Source organism: Staurois parvus, unplaced genomic scaffold (assembly GCF_062004578.1).
Source record: "Staurois parvus isolate SC_StPar_1 unplaced genomic scaffold, SC_StPar_1.0 ptg000913l, whole genome shotgun sequence".
Lineage (NCBI taxonomy): Eukaryota > Metazoa > Chordata > Amphibia > Anura > Ranidae > Staurois > Staurois parvus.
In genome coordinates this window covers 209,755-236,582 of record NW_028318709.1, presented here as the reverse complement: position 1 = coordinate 236,582, position 26,828 = coordinate 209,755, and the positions used below count along the sequence as shown (strand labels likewise).

At 46.8% G+C, this 26,828-nt stretch overlaps 1 protein-coding gene across 5 annotated transcripts in view; it reads right to left on the bottom strand.

Moving 5' to 3' along the window:
- Positions 1-26,828, bottom strand: part of LOC149442087 (beta-arrestin-1) — a 176,406-nt gene that overhangs the window by 73,063 nt on the left and 76,515 nt on the right. For all 5 annotated transcript variants that reach the window (XM_089656535.1, XM_089656534.1, XM_089656532.1 and 2 more), the window contains exon 2: positions 16,202-16,232. In XM_089656535.1, the coding sequence (XP_089512661.1) occupies positions 16,202-16,232 (31 nt within the window). The remainder of the gene's footprint in view (positions 1-16,201; positions 16,233-26,828) is intronic.

The following is a 26,828-nucleotide window of genomic DNA, read 5'->3' as shown; positions in this document are numbered from 1 at the left end:
CTGGTCATTATTTTGTGCTGAGGTCCATCACTGAGAGCCTTTAGGATGCCCATTCATGGTATTACACAGACAATCCATTCGCATCATTTTCTGGGCAGGGCTGGAATATTTCCCCAACAGGTCATTCTTCTATATCGCTGCAGTGGCCGTGGCGTTGTATGTGTTTTTCAGGGGTTGGGCTTGGCCCCCTAGTTCCAGTTAAGGGAACTCTCAAGGCGAAATTTTGGACTTTGTGGGAAGAGTTTGGGGATGGCCCCTTCCTGTTCCAACATGACTACCCACCAGTACACAAAGCAAGGTCCATAAAGACATGGAGGAGCCAGTTTGGGGTGGAGGAACTTGACTGTCCTGCACAGAGTCCTGACCTCAACCCAATAAAGCACCTTTGGGATGAATTAGAGTGGAGACTGTGAGCCAGGCCTCCTCCCCCGACATCAGTGCCTGACCTGACCAATGTGCTTCTGGAAGAATGGTCCAACCTTCCCATAGACACCCTCCTAAACCTTGTGGACGGCCTTCCCAGAAGAGGTGAAGCTGTTATAGCTGCAAAGGGCGGGGCCAACTCATTATTGAACCCTACGGACTAAGATTGGGGGGCCATTAAAGGTCATGTGTGTGGAAAGGGCGGGGCCAACTCAATATTGAACCCTACGGACTAAGACTGGGAGGCCATGAAATCAGGGATTTGAATAAATCGCATGCACTTAGATGCCAGCGCCCTCTTCTGTTCATCTATTATATGCACAGGGCTACTCAACACCTCCCAAGAGGAGCAGCATTCATCTGTGGTGCCCTTCCAAGTGACTTTTACGGATTTGTCTCACCCATACCCATTCACTTCAGTGACAGATATTGCAACATAGTTGTTGTCTCTTGTCCATAAGGAAGGGTTACAACCTTTATTAAGCAATTCTTTTTTTTTGTGTCCCATTTAGGAAACGTTTCTTCACTTCCTGTCCTGAAACTATAACAGGAAGTTGGAGCAGATCTCTACAAAGTGAGGGAAATCACGGTTGTCACCAGAACCCGGAATAGACGCCCCCATTGGGAAATTTACCCTCCCATCCTGTTCTGCTTTCAACTGTAACATTCTGGATGATAACAGGACAAATAGAGAGGCTGAATGTTACCAGCAGGAAATGCAAACCCACCCCCGCTAGGACCGCCCACTCCTCCAGACTGACGTCCACCCATTTTGGCATTTCGATATCGGCATAAGTCTTCCCAAGAGCCAGCCCACTGCTTGTATCAGGACTGAGGGAACTTAAGAGGAGTGCTGAGGCAGGATGTTTCCAGGAAGCTATTGGAATTAGTTTGTGACAAGAAAACATAAAACAGGCAACGCGTTTCAGGGGCTCAAAGGTCTGCCTCTTCCAAGGGACTCAGGTAGGTCTCAGAAACGGCCCAGTCACCAGGATTAATTACTGATAGGGTGAACGTTAAACCATGCCAAGGATCGGTGAATCAGCAAAACACTCTGTAAGGAAAATGTGCCATAGTGTGCAAACTTACACCCCGGGATACAGACCCCGTCCACGGGACTTTAGTTATGCTTTAAAAACCTCCTTTATTTTGCCTTCTCCATTGACCCCACTGCATTTTGCCAAAATGTCCCAAAATGTTGGTGAGGCACATGCTGTTGACTTTGTGCCTGTTGGTGATCCTAGCAGTGGGGTGTTTGCTTTTGGTGTCACACCTTGTGCACCTCCAGGCACTGGAATAAGAGGACATGGGCTGGGGAACAGAAAGACATTTGCTCCTCCCAGGCTATTCCTGGTAAGATACGTTGGGTTGGTTATCCTGTCAGGATGGCATCAGAAGAACAAAGGTTATCCGATGTGTGTAAGAAGGCTTGCGTGAGCATTATCTCATGCGGCAACGTTGCATGGATGTATGTGCGTACAGGTGCACAGGCAAGGACACCAAATCCCAATCTTGGCACCAGATGGACTCTTTAAGGAACAGAGCTGAGCAAGAAAGTTGGTCTTCACCCTGTGACTTAGCCCTTCACCTGTTCCTGAGATCTGCTTTTCCATTGCCGACCCAACCTACGCTTGGATTTGCATCTCTCTGTCTTCCTGCTCTTGATCTCAGCTTGTGGCTATGGCTTGTCTCTGCCGATTCCCAGTTTGACCTCAGCTAATTCCTCACCACAGCTTGTCTTTACTGATTCCCAGCATGACTTCGACTAACTCCTGACTTTGACTGATCTTCTGATGTGACCTTGGCTTGCCTCCCAACTTTGACTCTGTCTGCTCTTCCGTCTGTTGTCTGCTCCATGGCCACCCACCACCACCTGTCTAGATCTCGCTTCCAGCCTGTTGTGTTCCAGTGTCCTGCAAGAAGTCTTCGCATCTGACTCTTTTCAGGGACCTGCCTGTTGGTCTGCACAAGCACCTCACAGTCAAGCGTACCTCCAGAAGGGAGCTTTTTGGACTAGACTTTCACTACACCTATGATTATAGCCTCTGGTTGATGATATTCCTTCAGCATTATCATCCTTTGTGACTCTTGGATATCATCTGGTAGAATGCTGCAAAATAGGCTGATGCTGGACGCTGTATCCTAATAAACCATGTCCTTTGGGAAAACCTACCTGGCCACCTTTCACCCTTAGCACCAATCACAGTGGCACCATGGCACACTTTGCATGATAGACTTTCTTTAGCCCACAGAAATCTCTCCCATTAAAAGGGCAAGTTGGTGTCCCTCCTCCCTCCAGGCAGGGGTATATTTACCACAAGGGAAACAAGGCATTTGCCAAAGGTGGCATTTTTCAGGGGGGGCAGCACTGCCCCTTGGAAGAAGGGACGGAAGAAGGGAAACACGCAGCATGGGAACCTGGTGGGTTCCAAGAGATGCTGTGGGTTTCCAGACGGTGTATGCACAGCCCGACTCTCGATCCTGGGTATGTCCAGAGCTGTGAAGGTGAGTGTATTTCTCTCGCCATGCAGGATGGTGGCTGGTGTATGGGGGGCAGTGGTAGTGAAAGGCTCGGGTGGAGGGCAGGTATGTTCTTGGTCAATGTCAGGCTCTTTTTGTGAGGGGGCGCCAATTTTTGTGTTGCCTAGGGCAGCACAAAACCTAAATACACCACTACCTCCAGGCCAAAGGCTCTGATAATGGCAATCTCCCTCCTTTTAAAGTACCAAAAATTTTAACCAAATCTAATCCCTCCATGATTGTAACTGAGGGTCATATCATGAAATAGCAGGCCAAAAGTCTTCCAATCTTCCCCTGAGCTCCAATGATGGCAATCTCACCCTTCCCTCACCATAAATCCAAAAATCCTACACAAACTCTAACCCCTTCAAAGGAGCTTGTAACTATGTTAGAATTGAAAGTTCTACCATACAATATCAGAACAAAGGTTCCCAGTCCTCTCCTGTGCTCTGGTGATGGCAATCTAGCCCTGCCCTAAATCTAAATTTCTAAAAACCTTACACTGTCTCTAAGCCTTCCACAGGATCCTTCAGCTATGTTTGAAATTGAAGTTCTTCCATGAAATAATTACCCAAAGGTTCCCAGTCCTCTCCTGGGCTCCGGTGTTGCCAATCAGGCCCTGCCATGACTCTAAAGTGGCAAAAGTCTAGTTCCAAATCTAACCCTTCAGCTATGCTGGAACTGGACGTTATACCATAAAATATCAGGCTAAAGGTTCCCAGGGCTCTGATGATGGCAGAGTGACCCAAGATTTTCAAAAACCCTGTGCCAACTCTAAACCTTTCACAGGATACTTCAGCTATGCGAGAACTTATAGTTCTAATCGGGCCAAAGGTTCCCAGTTGTCACTTGGGCTCCAGTGATGGCAATTCTGGCCCTGCTCCCACCCTAAAGTGCCAAAAACCCTGTGCCAAATCTAACCCTTTCACAGGGGCCTTCAGCTATTCTGGAATTTGAAGTCCTTCCTTGGGTTCCTGTGATGGTAATCTGACCCTGCTCTCGCTATAAAGTGCCCAAAACTCTTTGTCAACTCTAACCCTTCCATGGGATACTTCAACTATGCAAGAGCTTATATTTCGACCAAGAAATATCAGGCTAAAGGTTCCCAGTCATCCCTTGGGCTCCAATTATGGAAATCTCACCCTGCTCTCACCCTGAAGTGCCAAAAACCCTGTGCCAAATCTAACCTTTTCATGGGGGCCTTCAGCTATTCTGGAACTGGAAGTCCTCCCCTGTGCTCCTGTGAGGGCAATCTGGCTCTATTCTCACCATAAAGTTCCCAAACCTCTGTGCCAATGCTAACTCTTCCATGGGGGGCCTTCAGCTCTGCTGGAACTGGAAGTCCTACCATAAAATATTGGGATAAAGTTTCCCAGTTCTCCTCTGGCCTCTGATAATGGCAGTCTGACCCTAAACTTTCAAAAACCCTAGGCCGACTCTAAATCTTTTAAGGGATATTTCAGATATGTGGGAACTTATAGTCCTTCCATAAAATACCAAGCCTAAGGTGCCCAGTCATCCCTTGGGCTCAAAAGATGGCAATCCTGATGGCCCAGCTCCCGCCCTAAAGTGCCAAAAACCTTGTGCCAACTCTAACCCTTCCAAGTGGGCCTTCAGCTCTGCTGGAACTTGAAGTACTGCCCTGGGCTCCATTGATGGCAATCTTGCCCTGACCTCACAATAAAATGCCAAAATTCTGAGCCAACTCTAATCCTTCCATGGGGGCCTTCAGCTATGCTGTAACTGGAAGTTCTACCATAAAATATCATGCTAAAGGTTCCCAGTCCTCCCCTGGGTTCCATTGTTGGCAATCTGGCCCTGCCCTGAAGTTAAAGTGCCAAAAACCCTATGCCAACTTCCATGGGATAGTTCAACTATGCAAGAACTTATATTTCGACCAAGAAATATCAGGCTAAAGGTTTCTAGTCATCCCTTGGGCTCCAATTATGGCAATCTCACCCTGAAGTGCCAAAAACCTTGTGCCAAATCTAACCTTTTCATGGGGGCCTTCAGCTATTCTGAAACTAGAAGTCCTCCCCTGAGCTCCAGAGGGCAATCTGGTCCTGCCCTCACCATAAAGTTTCCAAAACTCTGTGCCAACACTAACCCTTCCTTGGGGGCCTTCAGCTCTGCTGGAACTGGAAGTCCTACCATTAAATATTGGGATAAAATTTCCCAGTTCTCCTCTGGCCACTGGTGATGGCAGTCTGACCCTAAACTTTCAAAAACCCTACGCCGACTCTAAATCTTTTACAGGACATTTCATCTATGTGAGAACTTATAGTCCTTCCATAAAATACCAAGCCTAAGGTGCCCAGTCATCCCTTGGGCTCAAGTGATGGCAATCCTGATGGCCCAGCTCCCGCCCTAAAGTGCCAAAAACCTTGTGCCAACTCTAACCCTTCCATGCGGGCCTTCAGCTATGTTGGAACTTGAAGTACTTCCTTGGGCTCCATTGATGGCAATCTTGCCCTGCCCTCACAATAAAATGCCAAAATTCTGAGCCAACTCTAATCCTTCCATGGGGGCCTTCAGCTATGCTGTAACTGGAAGTTCTACCATAAAATATCATGCTAAAGGTTCCCAGTCCTCCCCTGGGTTCCATTGTTGGCAATCTGGCCCTGCCCTGAAGTTAAAGTGCCAAAAACCCTATGCCAACTTCCATGGGATAGTTCAACTATGCAAGAACGTATATTTCGACCAAGAAATATCAGGCTAAAGGTTCCTAGTCATCCCTTGGGCTCCAATTATGGCAATCTCACCCTGAAGTGCCAAAAACCTTGTGCCAAATCTAACCTTTTCATGGGGGCCTTCAGCTATTCTGAAACTAGAAGTCCTCCCCTGAGCTCCAGAGGGCAATCTGGTCCTGCCCTCACCATAAAGTTTCCAAAACTCTGTGCCAACACTAACCCTTCCTTGGTAGCCTTCAGCTATGCTGGAACTTGAAGTACTTCCCCGGGCCGCCCCTCCTGCCCACCCCTTGTCCCAGCCCTGGTCCTCACCCTAAAGTTCCAAAAGCCGCATGCCAACTCCAACCCTTCCATGGGAACCTAAGCTATGCTGGAAGTGGAAGTCCTACCATGAAAGATCAGGCCAAAAGGTGAAACCATTTTGTGAGGAATCTGCGGTGAGCGATGTGTCCTAATCACATTGTCAGGGGTTTAGCATCGATGACAAGGGACGCTTTTAAATCTGAAGCCATCTGTATCCAGCCCATTGATTTTTATGTCCCATGAAAGCAGTTGGCCTAATTAGTTCAGATAAAAGGACTACAAATTAGAGAGCGGTTGTTGCTGTTATCGATCGCTTCCTCGTCTGAAATCTCCAGGAAGTCAGTGGCCAGCCTGGGAGAGGGGGACGAGGAGCACAATAGCAAGGATGGTGACAACCAGGATCCTGAACGTTCTCCTGCTGAGAAGCAGCGTTCCCATCCGTAGGCTTGATTTATTTTATGTTCATTTTACACTTCGTGAGGTATAGAACATAATGTCCACCTCAGGGGCGGATTGACAACTCATGGGGCCTCCCAGGCAATAGGGGATCATGGGGCCCCTGTGTCCTTGCCCACACGCAAACCACACCCAAAAAAGCCTATGAAAGGTACCAGGGGCATTTCATGGGGCCCCTCTACTGACCCTGGGCCCTCGGGCAGTGCCCGAGTGCTCAAATGGTCAGTCCGCCCCTGGTCCACCTTGAACTGGGCAAGTGCTAGAAGCTGAATTCCAGGGTGATAAAAAAAAGGCACAAATTTTTGCCTCTCTTTATTCATTGATATACTTTTTCTTAAATGCAAGCAGCAAAAGTACCAGAGTTGAACCCGGTATCAGCCTCTTGTGGTCTCTCTACAGTAGAGCTCAGACTGGGAGAAGAATAAGCAGCACAAAGAGCCAGTTAGTTAATGCGATGAAAGAAGCATGCCGATAGGAGAGCGACAGAAAGATGAGCTCATCGCTGCACTGCTTCTCCTTTCGCTGTCCAGTCACAGGCTGGGGGCTGGTCCGGGATCACCTGGATTTATAGGAGGTGGGTTCTATAGGAGGTGGGTTCTGACGCTGACTAAGAGACTGAGGACATCTAGTGGCAGAGAAAAAAAAGTACTGCAGGGAGCATTTCTGGACTGAAAGTGAATATTGCCGCAAAAAAACATTTTTTATCTTTTATTGCCCACATGGAAGAAAAATATGGGTAGGGTTCAGACATCTGCTGAGCTATCAGCCGCACGTGGTGGGCATTGTTTTTGATGGGTAGGGTTCAGACATCTGCTGAGCTATCAGCCACACGTGGTGGGCATTGTTTTTGATGGGTAGGGTTCAGACATCTGCTGAGCTATCAGCCACACATGGTGGGCATTGTTTTTGATGGGTAGGGTTCAGACATCTGCTGAGCTATCAGCCACACATGGTGGGCATTGTTTTTGCTGTGTAGAGTTCAGAAGGTAACGTAAGTAACAACTCCTGGGGGCCCCTGAGATCTGATTCCCAGCTCCAGAGTCATTGGCAAGGAAATGCCTAATTTAGGTGGTTCTCAATAGTTACATAGTTGATCTCAGGAACAGGTGAAGGGTTAAGTCGCAGGGTGAAGACCAACTTTCTGGCTCAGCTCTGTTCCTTAAAGAGTCCATCTGGTGCCAAGACTGGGATTTGGTGTCCTTGCCTGTGCAACTTTGCCGATTCACCGATCCTTGGCATGGTTTAACGTTCACCCTATAAGTAATTAATCCTGGTGACTGGGCCGTTTCTGAGACCTACCTAAGTCCCTTGGAAGAGGGAGACCTTTAGAGCCCCTGAAACCTGTTGCCTGTTTTCTGTTTTCTTATCATGAACTAATTCCAATAGCTTCCTGGAAACATCCCGGGACCCTGGTGACTGGGCCATTTCTGAGACCTACCTAAGTCCCTTGGAAGAGGGAGACCTTTGAGCCCCTGAAGCGCGTTGCCTGTTTTCTGTTTTCCTATCATGAACTAATTCCAATAGCTTCCTGGAAATATCCCGGAACCCTGGTGACTGGCCCGTTTCCGAGACCTACCTGAGTCCCTTGGCAGAGGGAGACCTCTGAGCCCCTGAAACGCGTTGCCTATTTTCTGTTTTCTTATCATGAACTAATTCCAATAGCTTCCTGGAAAAATCCCAACACCCTGGTGACTGGGCCGTTTCTGAGACCTACCTGAGTCCCTTGGAAGAGGGAGATCCCTGAGTCTCTGAAACGCATTGCCTGTTTTATGTTTTTTTATCATGAACTAATTCCAATAGCTTCCTGGAAACATCCCGGAACCCTGGTGACTGGCCCGTTTCCGAGACCTACCTGAGTCCCTTGGCAGAGGGAGACCTCTGAGCCCCTGAAACGCGTTGCCTATTTTCTGTTTTCTTATCATGAACTAATTCCAATAGCTTCCTGGAAAAATCCCAACACCCTGGTGACTGGGCCGTTTCTGAGACCTACCTGAGTCCCTTGGAAGAGGGAGATCCCTGAGTCCCTGAAACGCATTGCCTGTTTTATGTTTTTTTATCATGAACTAATTCCAATAGCTTCCTGGAAACATCCCGGCACCCTGGTGACTGGGCCATTTCTGAGACCTACCTGAGTCCCTTGGAAGAGGCAGACCTTTAGAGCCCCCGAAACGCGTTGCCTGTTTTCTGTTTTCTTATCATGAACTAACTCCAATAGCTTCCTGGAAATATCCCGGAACCCTGGTGACTGGGCTGTTTTTGAGACCCACCTGAGTCCCTTGGAAGAGGGAGATCCCTGAGCCTCTGAAACGCGTTGCCTGTTTTATGTTTTCTTATCACAAACTAACTCCAATAGCATCCTGGAAGTATCCCGGAACCCTGGTGATTGGGCCATTTCCGAGACCTACCTGAGTCGCTTGGCAGAGGGAGACCTTTGAGCCCCTGAAATGCGTTGCCTGTTTTCTTATCATGAACTAACTCCAATAGCTTCCTGGAAATATCCCGGAACCCTGGTGACTGGGCCGTTTCTGAGACCTACCTGAGTCCCTTGGCAGAGGGAGACCTTTGAGCCCCTGAAATGCGTGGGAGGTCCCTGAGTCTAATGTAACCAGGCATAGAGAATAAGTATTTATTTCCTGTGACCATCAGCTCCATCTAGTGACCACAATGCGGTATTTTCCTCACTCCTTTACAGAATGAACGTATTTGCAGTTTCACAGGAAGAATATTTCTGCACGTTTTGTTTTTTTATGACCACACCCCTAAATCTCACTCATTCCGCATCTCAAGACTGGCCTGACAGAACTGAAGATTTTGCCGATGGGGCGCGTAAAGCTGTAAAAGCCGCAAAAAAAAAAAAATCACTTCCAGTCAACTAGGAAGTGACTGGTTAGTGCGGAGTTCCTCTTCGAGGACAGATCAGCTCGCGATCGGTGCCCCCCCCCCCCGCCTTGGCGTCTCACTTGCCGCCCTCGGCTCACAGTGGGAGCGTCTGACTCAGCATTTCCCTCCCTTTGAAATGCACTTCGGCGCTCAAACGCCGCCGGAAATTTGCATACGTTTCATGTTGTCCCACTTGTGAGTTCAGAGCGCGGGAGAGCCGAGTCCTCTGAAGAGTCCGCCGATAAATCCCTCATCTTCCCCGTCTTATCAACAGATTTATAGATTGTAAGCTCTTGGGAGCAGAGCCCTCCTAACCCTCCTGTATTAAAATGTATTGTACGGACTTCCTGTATTGGACCCTGTGACTGTGGGGGAGGGGACGTTAGAGTGTAAGCTCCTCTGGTGCAGAGACTGATGTGACTGCGGGGGAGGGGACATTAGAGTGTAAGCTCCTCTGGTACAGAGACTGATGTGACTGCGGGGGAGGGGACATTAGAGCGTAAGCTCCTCTGGTACAGAGACTGATGTGACTGCGGGGGAGGGGACATTAGAGCGTAAGCTCCTCTGGTGCAGAGACTGATGTGACTGTGGGGGAGGGGACATTAGAGCGTAAGCTCCTCTGGTGCAGAGACTGATGTGACTGTGGGGGAGGGGACGTTAGAGCGTAAGCTCCTCTGGTGCAGAGACTGATGTGACTGCGGGGGAGGGGACGTTAGAGCGTAAGCTCCTCTGGTACAGAGACTGATGTGACTGCGGGGGAGGGGACGTTAGAGCGTAAGCTCCTCTGGTACAGAGACTGATGGGACTGCGGGGGAGGGGACATTAGAGCGTAAGCTCCTCTGGTACAGAGACTGATGTGACTGCGAGGGAGGGGACATTAGAGCGTAAGCTCCTCTGGTGCAGAGACTGATGTGACTGCGGGGGAGGGGACCTTAGAGCGTAAGCTCCTCTGGTACAGAGACTGATGTGACTGCGGGGGAGGGGACGTTAGAGCGTAAGCTCCTCTGGTACAGAGACTGATGGGACTGTGGGGGAGGGGACGTTAGAGCGTAAGCTCCTCTGGTACAGAGACTGATGTGACTGTGGGGGAGGGGACGTTAGAGCGTAAGCTCCTCTGGTACAGAGACTGATGTGACTGTGGGGGGAGGGGACGTTAGAGGGTAAGCTCCTCTGGTACAGAGACTGATGTGACTGTGGGGGAGGGGACATTAGAGCGTAAGCTCCTCTGGTACAGAGACTGATGTGACTGTGGGGGAGGGGACATTAGAGCGTAAGCTCCTCTGGTACAGAGACTGATGTGACTGTGGGGGAGGGGACATTAGAGCGTAAGCTCCTCTGGTACAGAGACTGATGTGACTGTGGGGGAGGGGACGTTAGAGCGTAAGCTCCTCTGGTACACAGACTGATGTGACTGTGGGGGAGGGGACGTTAGAGCGTAAGCTTCTCTGGTACAGAGACTGATGTGACTGTGGGGGAGGGGACGTTAGAGCGTAAGCTCCTCTGGTACAGAGACTGATGTAACTGTGGGGGGAGGGGACGTTAGAGCATAAGCTCCTCTGGTACAGAGACTGATGTGACTGTGGGGGAGGGGACATTAGAGCGTAAGCTCCTCTGGTACAGAGACCGATGTGACTGTGGGGGAGGGGACATTAGAGCGTAAGCTCCTCTGGTACAGAGACCGATGTGACTGTGGGGGAGGGGACATTAGAGCGTAAGCTCCTCTGGTACAGAGACTGATGTGACTGTGGGGGAGGGGACATTAGAGCGTAAGCTTCTCTGGTACACAGACTGATGTGACTGTGGGGGAGGGGATATTAGAGCGTAAGCTCCTCTGGTACAGAGACTGATGAGACTGTGGGGGAGGGGACATTAGAGTGTAAGCTCCTCTGGTACAGAGACTGATGTGACTGTGGGGGGAGGGGACATTAGAGTGTAAGCTCCTCTGGTACACAGACTGATGTGACTGTGGGGGAGGCGACATTAGAGCGTAAGCTCCTCCGGTGCAGAGACTGATGTGACTGTGGGGGGAGGGGACATTAGAGTGTAAGCTCCTCTGGTACACAGACTGATGTGACTGTGGGGGAGGGGACATTAGAGCGTAAGCTCCTCTGGTACACAGACTGATGTGACTGTGGGGGAGGGGACATTAGAGCGTAAGCTCCTCTGGTACACAGACTGATGTGACTGTGGGGGAGGGGACATTAGAGCGTAAGCTCCTCTGGTACAGAGACTGATGTGACTGTGGGGGGAGGGGACATTAGAGTGTAAGCTCCTCTGGTACACAGACTGATGTGACTGTGGGGGAGGCGACATTAGAGCGTAAGCTCCTCTGTACAGAGACTGATGTGACTGTGGGGGAGGGGACATTAGAGCGTAAGCTCCTCCGGTGCAGAGACTGATGTGACTGTGGGGGAGGGGACATTAGAGCGTAAGCTCCTCTGGTACAGAGACTGATGTGACTGTGGGGGAGGGGACATTAGAGTGTAAGCTCCTCTGGTACACAGACTGATGTGACTGTGGGGGAGGCGACATTAGAGCGTAAGCTCCTCCGGTGCAGAGACTGATGTGACTGTGGGGGAGGGGACATTAGAGCGTAAGCTCCTCCGGTGCAGAGACTGATGTGACTGTGGGGGAGGGGACATTAGAGCGTAAGCTCCTCTGGTACAGAGACTGATGTGACTGTGGGGGAGGGGACATTAGAGCGTAAGCTCCTCTGGTACACAGACTGATGTGACTGTGGGGGAGGGGACATTAGAGCGTAAGCTCCTCTGGTACAGAGACTGATGTGACTGTGGGGGGAGGGGACATTAGAGTGTAAGCTCCTCTGGTACACAGACTGATGTGACTGTGGGGGAGGCGACATTAGAGCGTAAGCTCCTCTGTACAGAGACTGATGTGACTGTGGGGGAGGGGACATTAGAGCGTAAGCTCCTCCGGTGCAGAGACTGATGTGACTGTGGGGGAGGGGACATTAGAGCGTAAGCTCCTCCGGTGCAGAGACTGATGTGACTGTGGGGGAGGGGACATTAGAGCGTAAGCTCCTCTGGTACACAGACTGATGTGACTGTGGGGGAGGGGACATTAGAGCGTAAGCTCCTCTGGTACACAGACTGATGTGACTGGCTCAGTGGTCTCTGTACAGCGCTGCGGTATATGTCAGAGCTATACACATGATACATTGGTAATAATGGTGGTGCTCAGCGCTGGATGGGGGTGTCCTGTGTTCATACATACATCATACATCTCCCCGCACTGTACGGTACAGAATCGGTCTTCTAGAACCTTCCTCTGAGCTCAGCTCCCCCCCCCCCCTGGGGAGCCGTAATAAAAGGTCCTCCATAAGTTATTTATACAAGCCGCAGTGATGGCGGCTGGAAGGTTTCTGGGCCTCTCGTTGCTGATCTGGAGCCGCGTGATTAAAGACATAAATAAAAGGAAACACGCCGAGGTATTGTGAAGACAAATCACCGATTCCCATCGCCGGGCCGCCTGCGGGAATCACACGTCTCCATCGAAGAGTGGAGAACGCAGAGGAGATGGGGGCTGGGGGGGGGGGGTCTGGGGGGGGGGGGGTCTATGGAAATCAATTTTGCATTGGAGAGATGATGATATCAGAAGATCGGGAACACCAGTAATGTAAGGACCACAAAGCCCAATCCCATCCACCAGCAGATCCCATTCACCACCCGATCCCATTCACCACCAGATCCCATCCGCCACCAGATCCCATCCGCCACCAGATCCCATCCGCCACCAGATTCCATCCACCACCAGATCCCATCCACCACCAGACACCCATCCACCACCAGATCCCATCCGCCACCAGACCCCCATCCACCACCAGACCCCCATCCGCCACCAGATACCCACCCACCACCAGATCCCATCCGCCACCAGACACCCATCTGCCACCAGATTCCATCCACCACCAGATCCCATCCACCACCAGACACTCACCCGCCACCAGACACCCACCCACCACCAGATCCCACCCGCCACCAGATCCCATCCACCACCAGACACCCATCCGCCACCAGACACCTACCCGCCACCAGATCCCATCCACCAACAGACACCCATCCGCCACCAGACACCCATCCACCACCAGATCCCATCCACCACCAGATCCTATCCACCACCAGAGACCCATCCACATCCAGATCAAATCCAACACCAGATCCCATCCACTACCATATCCCATCCACCCCCAGACACCCAGTGTTTTGATACAAAGGCCAGAGTGCGCCCCCTGCCTGCAGGAGCTGTGAACTACTTCAGCTGCATAGGTTGCAGCCCCCGCCCTTTTGGTCCCCTCCTGCTGAAACGCCCAAGGCAGCTGCCCCTCCTGCCCACCCCTTGGCTCCGCCCTGCAATGGACAAGCCATCACTACTATAGGAAAAGAACGCCCTTACAGACAACATCAAAAAATCAATAAATGATCATCAAAAGCCATAATAAAAGTGCACCTGTCTGTTCCTGCGAATGAACTCCTCACCTGTCCCAACGTACAGCAGCAGGATCACAAAAGCTCCGCCTTTTATCACCTCCCTGAGCTCCAATCAGTGACTGGGACTAGGCTGAGATGTTGTCATCAGTCTGCTGCAGGTAAGAGGAAGCATTTCCTCCCCTCCCCCAGTGATCAGACTGTACATTGTAACTTTGTAGAAGGAGGAGGAGTCATTTCCTCATTCTTCCCTCCCCCGTGCGATCAGACTGTACATTGTAACTTTGTAGAAGGAGGAGGAGGCATTTCCTCAGTCTCCTCCCCCAGTGATCAGACTGTACATTGTAACTTTGTAGAAGGAGGAGGAGGCATTTCCTCAGACCCCTCCCCCAGTGATCAGACTGTACATTGTAACTTTGTAAAAGGAGGAGGAAGCATTTCCTCAGTCTCCTCCCCCAGCAATCAGACTGTACATTGTAACTTTGTAGAAGGAGGAGGAAGCATTTCCTCAGTCTCCCCTCCCCCAGTGATCAGACTGTACATTGTAACTTTGTAGAAGGAGGAGGAGTCATTTCCTCAGTCTCCTCCCCCAGCGATCAGACTGTACATTGTAACTTTGTAAAAGGAGGAGGAGTCATTTCCTCAGTCTCCCCTCCCCCAGTGATCAGACTGTACATTGTAACTTTGTAGAAGGAGGAGGAAGCGTTTCCTCAGTCTCCCCTCTCCCTGTGATCAGACTGTACATTGTAACTTTGTAGAAGGAGGAGGGGGCGTTTCCTCAGTCTCCCCTCTCCCTGTGATCAGACTGTACATTGTAACTGTAACCAACATGCAGCCAGTCCAATCAGAACTCTCCCTCTTTCTCGATTTGCATACCTTTCCTGTGCCAGTACCTCATTAATTAGTGACACCAGAGGATCGGCATGACGGCCAGACAACTAGCATTTTCAGAAGTCGCCCGGCAATGTCTATCTCTCTGGTCACGTGGCTCGGGCCTCCGTGGCTTTGCCTGGTCTGTAAATCCTCTGGTGCAAAAAAAAAAAATCCATCTACATTTAAAGTTGCCGTGGTAACTGGCGGTGAGAGAACAGCTCCGTCTGCTCGCCGCGTCTCGCCTCCGCCTGCTACATGTCATCCGAATCCCTGAAGGATCAAAGATTAGCGCCCCGGAGGACAGGAGCGCCTCTCTTCAAGGGCTGCTCCACCCAAAACCAGGACTTCAGAGTTGGGTGGATGCTGGAATGGCGCGGTCTTCTCCGGGGGGGCTCTGGGGCAGCCCTGCAGGTCTCTGGCCATTGGCAGCACCGGAGTCCGCCATCGCAGTCTTCATAACTTCCGGAATGGACAATTGGCTGCGATCCTTTGTGTCTTTTCCTATGATCTTCAGCGCCAACTAGTGGCCACAATGTGGTATTTTCCTGAAATACTTAAATCAGGAAAATACCACATTATGGCCAGTAGATGGCGCTGAGGAAGTACACATATTCGGGGATTATTTGCACCCCCCCCCAGCTATATAAAGGAGGGTGGCAGAACCTTCCTGCAATGATGCCAGATAAAGGAATCCGGTGGATGAGGTTCAATGCCTGGACTTGGCATCCGGTTAGGTGGTGCAGGCCTCTGCCTACAGGCGTCAGATTTCTGTACAGGTTATAAAAGTTTTCTGTTTTCTTACATTTTGTACCCGGTGACATCGTCCACGAGTCTCCCTATGCAAGGCAGGCAGATCGTGGCTGGTGGGAGGAGCCAGCAGGGTGCTGGACATAGCTGCCTGAAGACATGCCAGCACCCTGCCACAGTACCACTCTCAGGAGCCCCGCAAGCAGTGGGAGGAGTTATGCAAATAACTAAAATGCCTTGATAGGTGGACATCAGTGTGGAGGAGTGGGCGTTTGTGGGCGGGCTGCATTTGCATAGGTAACGCCTGCGTGTGATGCCACACCTCCACGATTTAAAGAACTGTAATCCAGTGGAGAAAGGGGGTGGGGCCAGAGAGAGTCAGATCTGGGAGGAAGGAGCTATGACATCACATGATCGAAATATAAAATCTATGACATCACACAATGTAAATATAAAATCTATGACATCACACGATGTAAATATAAAATCTATGACATCACATGATCAAAATATAAAATCTATGACATCACACGGTATAAATATAAAATCTATGACATCACACGATCAAAATATAAAATCTATGACATCACACAATCAAAATATAAAATCTATGACATCACACAATCAAAATATAAAATCTATGACATCACACAATGTAAATATAAAATCTATGACATCACACAATCGAAATATAAAATCTATGACATCATATGATATCCATATATAATCTATGACATCACACGGTATAAATAAAAAATCTATGACATCACACAATGTAAATATAAAATCTATGACATCATACTATATAAATATAAAACCTATGACATCACACAATGGAAAAGTAAAATCTACGACCTCACTCACCTTTCCATTCGGACTCGCTTTTTTAAAAACTCTGGAAAAAAAGGAAAAAAGGAAACAATGAGAACAATATAATGGAAACATAATAACAAATGCTGTATATAGGTATCACTTGTTCCTGGGGGGACCCCCCCCCCCAACACACACCACCACCCGCCCCTTCTACCACCACTCCATGACCTGTGAGAGGTGGTGGGGTGTCCCTCCCCTGCTCCCATGGTTCCAAAAGAACCTCTCCCCTCCCCTGCAGGGGGCTCCCATGGTGCCATAAAGACCTCTCCCCACCCTGCAGAGGGCTCCCATGGTGCCAAAAGGACCCATTCCCTCCCCTGCAGGGGGCTTCCATGCTGCCAAGAGGACCCATTCCCCCCCCTGCAGGGGCCTCCCCTGGTGCCAAGAGGACCCATTCCCTCCCCTGCAGGGGGCTTCCATGGTGCCAAGAGGACCCATTCCCTCTCCTGCAGGGGGGTCCCCTGGTGCCAAGAGGACCCATTCCCTCCCCTGCAGGGGGCTCCCATGGTGCCAGAAAGACATGTCCCCACCCTGCAGAGGGCTCCCAGTGTGCCAAGGGGACCTATTACCTCTCCTACAGAGGGCTCCCATAAAGCCAAGAGGACCTATCCCCTTCCATGTAGGGGGCTCCCATGGTGCCAGGAATACCTGTTCCCTCCCCTGAAGGGGGCTCCCATGGTGCCAAGAGGACCTGTCCTCTATCCTGAAGGGGGCTCCCATGGTGACAAGAGGACCTGTCCCCTCCCCTGCAGGGCCTTCCCCATGGTGCCAGGAGGACATGTCCCCTCCCCTGAAGCGCGCACTCAGTAGTGCCAAAAAGACCTGCCCCCTCCCCTGCAGGGGGCTCCCATGGTGCCAAGTGAACATGTCCCCTCCCCTGCAAGGCCCTCCCCATGGTACTAGGAGGACATGTCCCCTCCCCTGAAGGGCGCACTCAGTAGTGCCAAAAGGATCTGCCCCCTTCCCTGCAGGGACCTCCCAGTTGTGCCAGGAGGACCTATCCCCTCCCCTGCAGGGGGCATCAAGTGGTTCCAAGAGAACCTGCCCCCTCCCATGCAGGGCACTCCCAGTGGTTGCAGGAGGACCTGAGTGAAAGAGCTCTTTGTTCCATTCTCTCCCCACAGGAAATCAATCAAATTCTCCATTCAGTAGTCCGGCCGCCACTCCCCCAAATGACATTTCCCACCCAATCAACAATCAGAAACTCTGCGGTCACATGACTTTTCTGCTTCATGGAAAGCCAATAAGGAGGACACCTGAGGGTACAGAGACCACCACGCGTCTGCTCCTGTCCCCGACAAGGAAGGAGCCCAGGGCATCATGGGAAGGAGCCACTGACCTCCTTGGTGAAGGTGTATATGATAGTATTTACGGAAATGGTTCATGGAGTACACTGGGGTCTGAAGTCTGCTGGAACGGAGAACAAGAAGCACCCCGGAGACCGCAGACCGGCCAATGGAAACAAAGCTTAGTAGACATGTGACTGTAGAAAGCGAACAATGTATAACAAAGTATATCTATACAACATATCTATATAAATGGTCAATGGTGAAGGATCCCCTTACATTGGTGGTCAATGGTGAAGCCCCCACCCCCTCCATTGGTGGTCAATGGGGAAGAATCCTCTTACATTGGTGGTCAATGGTGAAGGATCCCCTTACATTGGTGGTCAATGGTGAAGGATCCCCTTACATTGGTGGTCAATGGTGAAGGATCCCCTTACATTGGTGGTCAATGGTGAAGGATCCCCTTACATTGGTGGTCAATGGTGAAGGATCCCTTTACATTGGGGGTCAATGGAGAAGCCACCCTCTTCCCCTCCATTGAAGGTCAATGGTGAAGGATTCCCTTACATTGGGGGTCAATGGTGAAGCCCCCTCCCTCCATTGATGGTCAATGATGAAGGATCCCCTTACATTGGTGGTCAATGGTGAAGGATCCCCTTACATTGGTGGTCAATGGTGAAGGATCCCTTTACATTGGGGGTCAATGGAGAAGCCACCCTCTTCCCCTCCATTGATGGTCAATGGTGAAGGATTCCCTTACATTGGGGGTCAATGGTGAAGCCCCCTCCCTCCATTGATGGTCAATGATGAAGGATCCCCTTACATTGGTGGTCAATGGTGAAGGATTCCCTTACATTGGTGGTCAGTGGTGAAGGATCCCCTTACACTGGTGGTCAGTGGTGAAGCCCCCTCCTACTATTGATGTCAATGATAAAGGATCCCCTTACATTGGTGGTCAATGGTGAAGGATCCCCTTACATTGGTGGTCAGTGGTGAAGGATCCGCTCCCTCCATTGATGGTCAGTGATGAAGGATCCCCTTACATTGGTAGTCAGTTGAGAAGGATCCCCTTCCATTGGTGGGCAGTGAAGACGGACCCGCCTACATTAGTGGTCAGTGGAGAAGCGCCCCTATACATCGGTGGTCAGGGTACGAGTGACCCCTCACATTGCTGGTCAGTGGACCCTCTGCATTGCTAATCAACAATGAAGGATCCCCTGACATAGGTGGTCAATGGAGAAGAGCCCCCTTACTATAATTGTCAGTAGTGAAGGATTTCCTTATTTGGTAGTCAGTGAAGGGCCCCCTTTGTAGAAGGGCCCCCTTACATTGGTGGACAAGAACCCTCTTAAATTGGTGGTCAGTGGAGAAGGACCCCCTTACATTGGGGATAAGTGAAGAAGGTTCCCTTACATTGAAGGACAATAGAGAAGATTCCCCTTACCATTGTGGTCAATGGAGAAAGGCCTCCTTACATTGCTGGTCAAGGTGGGAGTGAACTCTTACACTGGTATTCATGTAGAAGGGACCCCTTACATTGGTGGTGAAGGTTCCTCTTACATTGGTGGTCAGTGGAGAAGGACCCCCTTACATTGGGGATCAGTGAAGAAGGTTCCCCTACATAGATGGACAATGGAGAAGGATCCCCTTACATTGGTGCTCAGTGGAGAAGAGCCTCCTCGCATTGACTGTCAGTGGTGAAGGAGCCCCTTACTGGATGGTCAATGGAGAAGGACCCCCTACATTGGTGAAGAAGTACCTCCTTACATTGGTGGCCAGTTAAGAAGGTTCCTCTGACATTTGTGTTCATTGAAGGTTCCCCTACATTGGTGCTCAGTGGAGAAGGACCCCCTACATTGGTGAAGAAGGTTCCCCTTATATTTGTGGTCAGTGAAGGTCCCCCTTACATTGGTGGTCAGTGAAGAAGTATAGCTGTACATTGGATGTCACTACGTGATTGGTCGTCTTCCAGGATGGGACCACATGGGGAGGAAACCACACATACTGTCCACACCTGCAGGCCATCAAACATCCATAACACACAATGATAACTCTCTAGCACACCCTGCTGGAAGACAGTCACAGAGCAAGTGCCAGAGAAAATCCACTCCTTGTTAAGAGATTGCTCATGATCAGGATGACCTCAGCCCAGTGCGGGGTTCACAATCCTGCGGGCCTAGACAGCTCCTCGTAATAGGCACAGCGGGTGTACAGACCTAGGAACTCAGCACAGGGACGGTGGGAACCCCTCATAACGGACACAGTGGGTGTACAGACCCGGGAACTCGGCACAGGGACGGTGGGAACCCCTCATAACGGGCACAGCGGGTGTACAGAACAGGGAACTCGGCACAGGGATGGTGGGAACCCCTCATAATGGGCCCAGCGGGTGTACAGAACAGGGAACTCGGCACAGGGATGGTGGGAACCCCTCATAATGGGCACAGTGGGCATACAGACCCGGGAACTCGGCACAGGGATGGTGGGAACCCCTCATAATGGGCACGGCGAGTGTACAGACCCGGGAACTGGATACAAGGACGGTGGGAACCCTTCATAAAGGGCACGGCGGGCGTACAGACCCGGGAACTCGGCACAGGGATGGTGGGAACCCCTCATAATGGGCACAGCGGGTGTACAGACCCGGGAACTCGGCACAGGGACGGTGGGAACCCCTCATAATGGGCACAGCGGGCGTACAGAGCCGGGAACTCGGCACATGGACGGTGGGAACCCCTCATAATGGGCACAGCGGGCGTACAGACCCGGGAACTCGGCACATGGACGGTGGGAACCCCTCATAATGGGCACAGCGGGCGTACAGACCCGGGAACTCAGCACAGGGATGGTGGGAACCCCTCACCCTTTAATCTGTAAAACTAAACACCACGGATTGATTTTTACGGTGAATAGGAGATATTATTGTCCTTTTCATTCTATCAGCAGGCTGACACCTAGGAGAGGCTGGCGTCCCTCCACCCATGGATGGTGTCAGCAACGCCCGCTCCCGGACCAGCCCCCAATATTTTCCACAATCATCGGTTACTATTCAATATGCAGCTCGCAAGAAAAACATGTTTTAGCAGCTGGGAGATCGCCAAGTGTGCCATTTACTGACTGCAGGAGCTCAGAGGAAGCGAGACGCGCGGAGACATTCATTGTTTCATTTTGTAGAAGGTTCAAAGGGTCCAAAACATGCGTATTAAAGGACCAGTCTACCCAAAACCGGGGCCCTAGTCATGGAGGCACTGAACCCTCACCTTTCCTGAGCAGTTCCTCCCCTCCCCTCCCGCAGTGCACCTCCCCCCCCCATAGAGCAGAACAATAGTCCGCTATGGGCCTGCGATTCACAAATATTCACAAATAGCGAATAATTACAACAAAGTTATATATATATATATATTTATTCACATTTTAACAAATATTGATTTATATATTTATATACATATTTTATTTATATTTTAATAAACATTTATATTTTTATATATGTATTTTTATTTATTTATTCATATTTTAGCCTTTTTTAATTTATGTTTTATATATATATATATTATTTATATTTTGATAAATATTTGTTTATATTTTTATAGAAATATTTTTCTTTATATTTTAACAAATATTGATTTTAATATATATATATATTCAGATTTTAACAAATATTGATTTATATTTTTATATACATGTTTTAATTTATGTATATTTTAATTAGCATTTTAATTTATATATATATATAACACTTATTTATTTTGTTCATTTTAATCATTATTATTTTTTAATTTTATTTTTATTTTATTTTTTTTTAGGATAAACAACACTTGCTTTTGTTACTATTGTCCTGCAAAACAAAAAAGAAAAAAAAAAAAAAAAAAAAAAAAAGGTGCTCATCATGCTTCTGTACAATTTTCGTACACAGGGCTGCCCGCTGAAAATGATTTGGCCGTCCTAAACCTGACACACCAAAATGAGCAAAACTACGTGCGCACCATTGCACCTGCATTGGTGGGAGCGGAGCCTTACATGACACTGATCTTATGATTCTGGTGCATAACCTTTGCAAAATTGTTTACAAACTAAATATATAACTTTTATAAATTTTATATATATATATATATATATATATATATATATATTAAAATCAATATTTGTTAAAATATAAAGAAAAATATTTCTATAAAAATATAAACAAATATTTATCAAAATATAAATAAATTTTATATATATATATATATATATATATATATATATATATACATATTATTTTTTTCATATTTTAACAAATATTGATTTATATTTTTATATACATATTTTAACTTATGTATATTTAATTAGCTTATATATATATATATATATATATATATATGTAACTATATATATTTAGTTTATTTTAATTATTTTTTTTTTTTTTATATATATATATTTTTTTTTTTTTTAGGATAAACCACACTTGCTTTTGTTACTATTGTCCTGAAAATGAGGAAAAATACGTGCGCACCATTGCACCTGCATCTTATGATCCTATGATTCTAGTGCATAACCTTTGCAAAATTGTTTACAAACTAAATATATAACTTTTATAAATTTTATATATATATATATATATATATATATATATATATTAAAATCAATATTTGTTAAAATATAAAGAAAAATATTTCTATAAAAATATAAACAAATATTTATCAAAATATAAATAAATTTTATATATATATATATATATATATATATATATATATATATATATATATATATATATATATATATACATATTTTTTTCATATTTTAACAAATATTGATTTATATTTTTATATACATATTTTAACTTATGTATATTTAATTAGCTTTTATATATATATATATATATATATATATATATGTAACTATATATATTTAGTTTATTTTAATTATTATTTTTTTTTTTATATATATATATATATTTTTTTTAGGATAAACCACACTATTGTCCTGAAAATGAGGAAAAATACGTGCGCACCATTGCACCTGCATCTTATGATCCGATGATTCTAGTGCATAACCTTTGCAAAATTGTTTACAAACTAAATATATAACTTTTATAAATTTTATATATATATATATATATATATATATATATATATATATATAAATCAATATTTGTTAAAATATAAAGAAAAATATTTCTATAAAAATATAAACAAATATTTATCAAAATATAAATAAATTTTATATATATATATATATATATATATATATATATATATATATATATATACATATTTTTTTCATATTTTAACAAATATTGATTTATATTTTTATATACATATTTTAACTTATGTATATTTAATTAGCTTTTATATATATATATATATATATATATATATATATATATGTAACTATATATATTTAGTTTATTTTAATTATTATTATTTTTTTTATATATATATATATTTTTTTTTTAGGATAAACCACACTTGCTTTTGTTACTATTGTCCTGAAAATGAGGAAAAATACGTGCGCACCATTGCACCTGCATCTTATGATCCTATGATTCTAGTGCATAACCTTTGCAAAATTGTTTACAAACTAAATATATAACTTTTATAAATTTTATATATATATATATATATATATATATATATATATATATATATATATATATATATATATTAAAATCAATATTTGTTAAAATATAAAGAAAAATATTTCTATAAAAATATAAACAAATATTTATCAAAATATAGATAAATTTTATATATATATATATATATATATATATATATATACATATTATTTTTTTCATATTTTAACAAATATTGATTTATATTTTTATATACATATTTTAACTTATGTATATTTAATTAGCTTATATATATATATATATATATATATATATATATATATATATATATATATATATATGTAACTATATATATTTAGTTTATTTTAATTATTTTTTTTTTTTATATATATATATATATATATATATATTTTTTTTTTAGGATAAACCACACTTGCTTTTGTTACTATTGTCCTGAAAATGAGGAAAAATACGTGCGCACCATTGCACCTGCATCTTATGATCCTATGATTCTAGTGCATAACCTTTGCAAAATTGTTTACAAACTAAATATATTATTTATTTTTATTGTTTTATGTGACACACAAAAAAAGAAAAACACAAACAAAACAAATAAATGCAAAAAAAAAAAAGCCTAGTGAGAAAATAAAAATAGGTAAATAATAATAAAAAAAAATCAGCTGAAAAATAAGTTAAGGGGAGAAGGGGAGGAAGGAGTTAATTATGAATTATTATGGGATTACTTTTCTCCAATCAGGCCTAACTGACTCCTTCTTCCTCTTCTCCCCATAACTTTTAATTTCCAGCTGATTTTTTTTTTGTCGCCGTTTATTTCTATTTTTTAAGCTGTAATAAGGTATGAAATAAGAACACATTTTACTTGGAAAAAAAAAATAAAAGTCTGTATAGATAGACTGATGGAATTACATTCCTAAAAATTATTTTGACCCTTTGACATCGTTTGTGGTCTCCCAATTTCCACACGAGATCCTTCAGAGTCCTGAGAACAAATACTCTTCTGGATTCCGTTCCCATTAATTCCTCGGATTGGGGTCGGGAAGCTTCGCTTTTCTTGGCGTCTTGTGGTGTTTGTTGGAGAAATCTGATATTCTCCGGGATTGGATCGTTCTCAAGTCACATTCCTGCATATTGCCGGAGATCAAGACTACATTGTTTTTAATACATCTTTTATGTACATATTTGATAGACATCTTTTTATTTACTAATATTTCAATAAATATGTATTTAGATTTATATATATACACTTTTTTTAATATTGATATGTGTATATTTTATAATATAATAAACATTTATTTATCTTTGTATATACTTATTTATTTATATTTTATCTACATATGTTTATGAATTCAGTTATATTTTCATGAATATTTATTTATATTGTATAAACATATTTTTAATGATTTATATTTTAATACATTTTGAATGCATAATTTTACTTCTTTATATTTAAATAAATATTTATATATGTTTATAAAACTATCTATTTTTTTATGCTAAATGGTATTGGACGTCCTCCCGCCAGAGACTGAAGCGGAGCACCTGTGCAAGACTGAAGGGGAGGAGCCGGTACACCTGTGCAAGACTGAAGGGGAGGAGCCTGTACACCTGTGCAAGACTGAAGGGGAGGAGCCGGAACACCTGTGCAAGACTGAAGGGGAGGAGCCGGCACACCTGTGCAAGACTGAAGGGGAGGAGCCGGTACACCTGTGCAAGACTGATGGGGAGGAGCCGGTACACCTGTGCAAGACTGATGGGGAGGAGCCGCTACACCTGTGCAAGACTGATGGGGAGGAGCCGTTACACCTGTGCAAGACTGAAGGGGAGGAGCCTGTACACCTGTGCAAGACTGAGGGGGAGGAGCCGGAACACCTGTGCAAGACTGAAGGGGAGGAGCCGGAACACCTGTGCAAGACTGAAGGGGAGGAGCCGGTACACCTGTGCAAGACTGAAGGGGAGGAGCCGGCACACCTGTGCAAGACTGAAGGGGAGGAGCCGGTACACCTGTGCAAGACTGAAGGGGAGGAGCCGGTACACCTGTGCAAGACTGATGGGGAGGAGCCGGTACACCTGTGCAAGACTGATGGGGAGGAGCCGCTACACCTGTGCAAGACTGATGGGGAGGAGCCGGTACACCTGTGCAAGACTGAAGGGGAGGAGCCGGTACGCCTGTGCAAGACTGATGGGGAGGAGCCGCTACGCCTGTGCAAGACTGAAGGGGAGGAGCCGGTACGCCTCTGCAAGACTGAAGGGGAGGAGCCGCTACGCCTGTGCAAGACTGAAGGGGAGGAGCCGCTACGCCTGTGCATGACTGAAGGGGAGGAGCCGCTACACCTGTGCAAGACTGAGGGGGAGGAGCAGGTACACCTGTGCAAGACTGAAGGGGAGGAGTCTGTACACCTGTGTAAGACTGAAGGAGAGGAGCCGGTACACCTGTGCAAGACTGAAGGGGAGGAGCCGGTACATCTGTGCAAGACTGAAGGGGAGGAGCCGGTACATCTGTGCAAGACTGAAGGGGAGGAGCCGGTACGCCTCTGCAAGACTGAAGGGGAGGAGCCGCTACACCTGTGCAAGACTGAAGGGGAGGAGCCGCTACGCCTGTGCATGACTGAAGGGGAGGAGCCGCTACGCCTGTGCAAGACTGAGGGGGAGGAGCAGGTACACCTGTGCAAGACTGAAGGGGAGGAGCAGCTACACCTGTGCAAGACTGAAGGGGAGGAGCAGCTACACCTGTGCAAGACTGAAGGGGAGGAGCAGCTACACCTGTGCAAGACTGAAGGGGAGGAGCCGCCGATACACCTGTGCAAGACTGATGGGGAGGAGCCGTTACACCTGTGCAAGACTGAAGCGGAGGAGCCGGTACACCTGTGCAAGACTGATGGGGAGGAGCCATTACACCTGTGCAAGACTGAAGGGGAGGAGCCGTTACACCTGTGCAAGACTGAAGGGGAGGAGTCGGTACACCTCTGCAAGACTGATGGGGAGGAGCCGGTACACCTGTGCAAGACTGAAGGGGAGGAGCCGGTACACCTGTGCAAGACTGAAGGGGAGGAGCCAGTACACCTGTGCAAGACTGAAGGGGAGGAGCCGGTACACCTGTGCAAAACTGAAGGGAGGAGCCAGAGGTCTGTGCCACCAATAAATGCTCTTCCTACCATGTTGGCAATGGGATGTTCAATCTTCTACCTCTCCGACAAGCTGCACACAGTCCCCCCCCCCCCCATCCCCCCCCGACAGCGCGATCACCACCAGTACAGACCGGCAAACACATCTCCATGGAGACGGTTACCCAGGGAACCGGCGGTGCGTGTCGGTGGGCTGCGCTGCCTCTCACGTCAGTCATTGTGGCCCTCTGTGGGGCTCTTCTACAAGTTCCCGGCTTCACAAAGAACGTGACATCGGTGTGCGATGAATGGCGCCCAGCGGAGGGAATGTCATTGTGTGCGGCGGGATCAAGGACGAGCAACGTTCTGCCGCAACAAAGAGCGCCGAGCCCCGCAATTCTAACGACTTTCCATCTCATTGTAGAACCTCCCCGATCCTCGCTCTCTGCTATTGGACGGGATTCTTCATTACTATGGGACCTCCTACTGCATCACATCTTATGTGTATCTGCAATGTAACAATGTATCAATGTATCCATGTAACAATTTATCAATGTAACAATGTATCCATGTATCCATGTAACAATTTATCAATGTAACAATGTATCAATGTATCCATGTAACAATTTATCAATGTAACAATGTATCCATGTAAC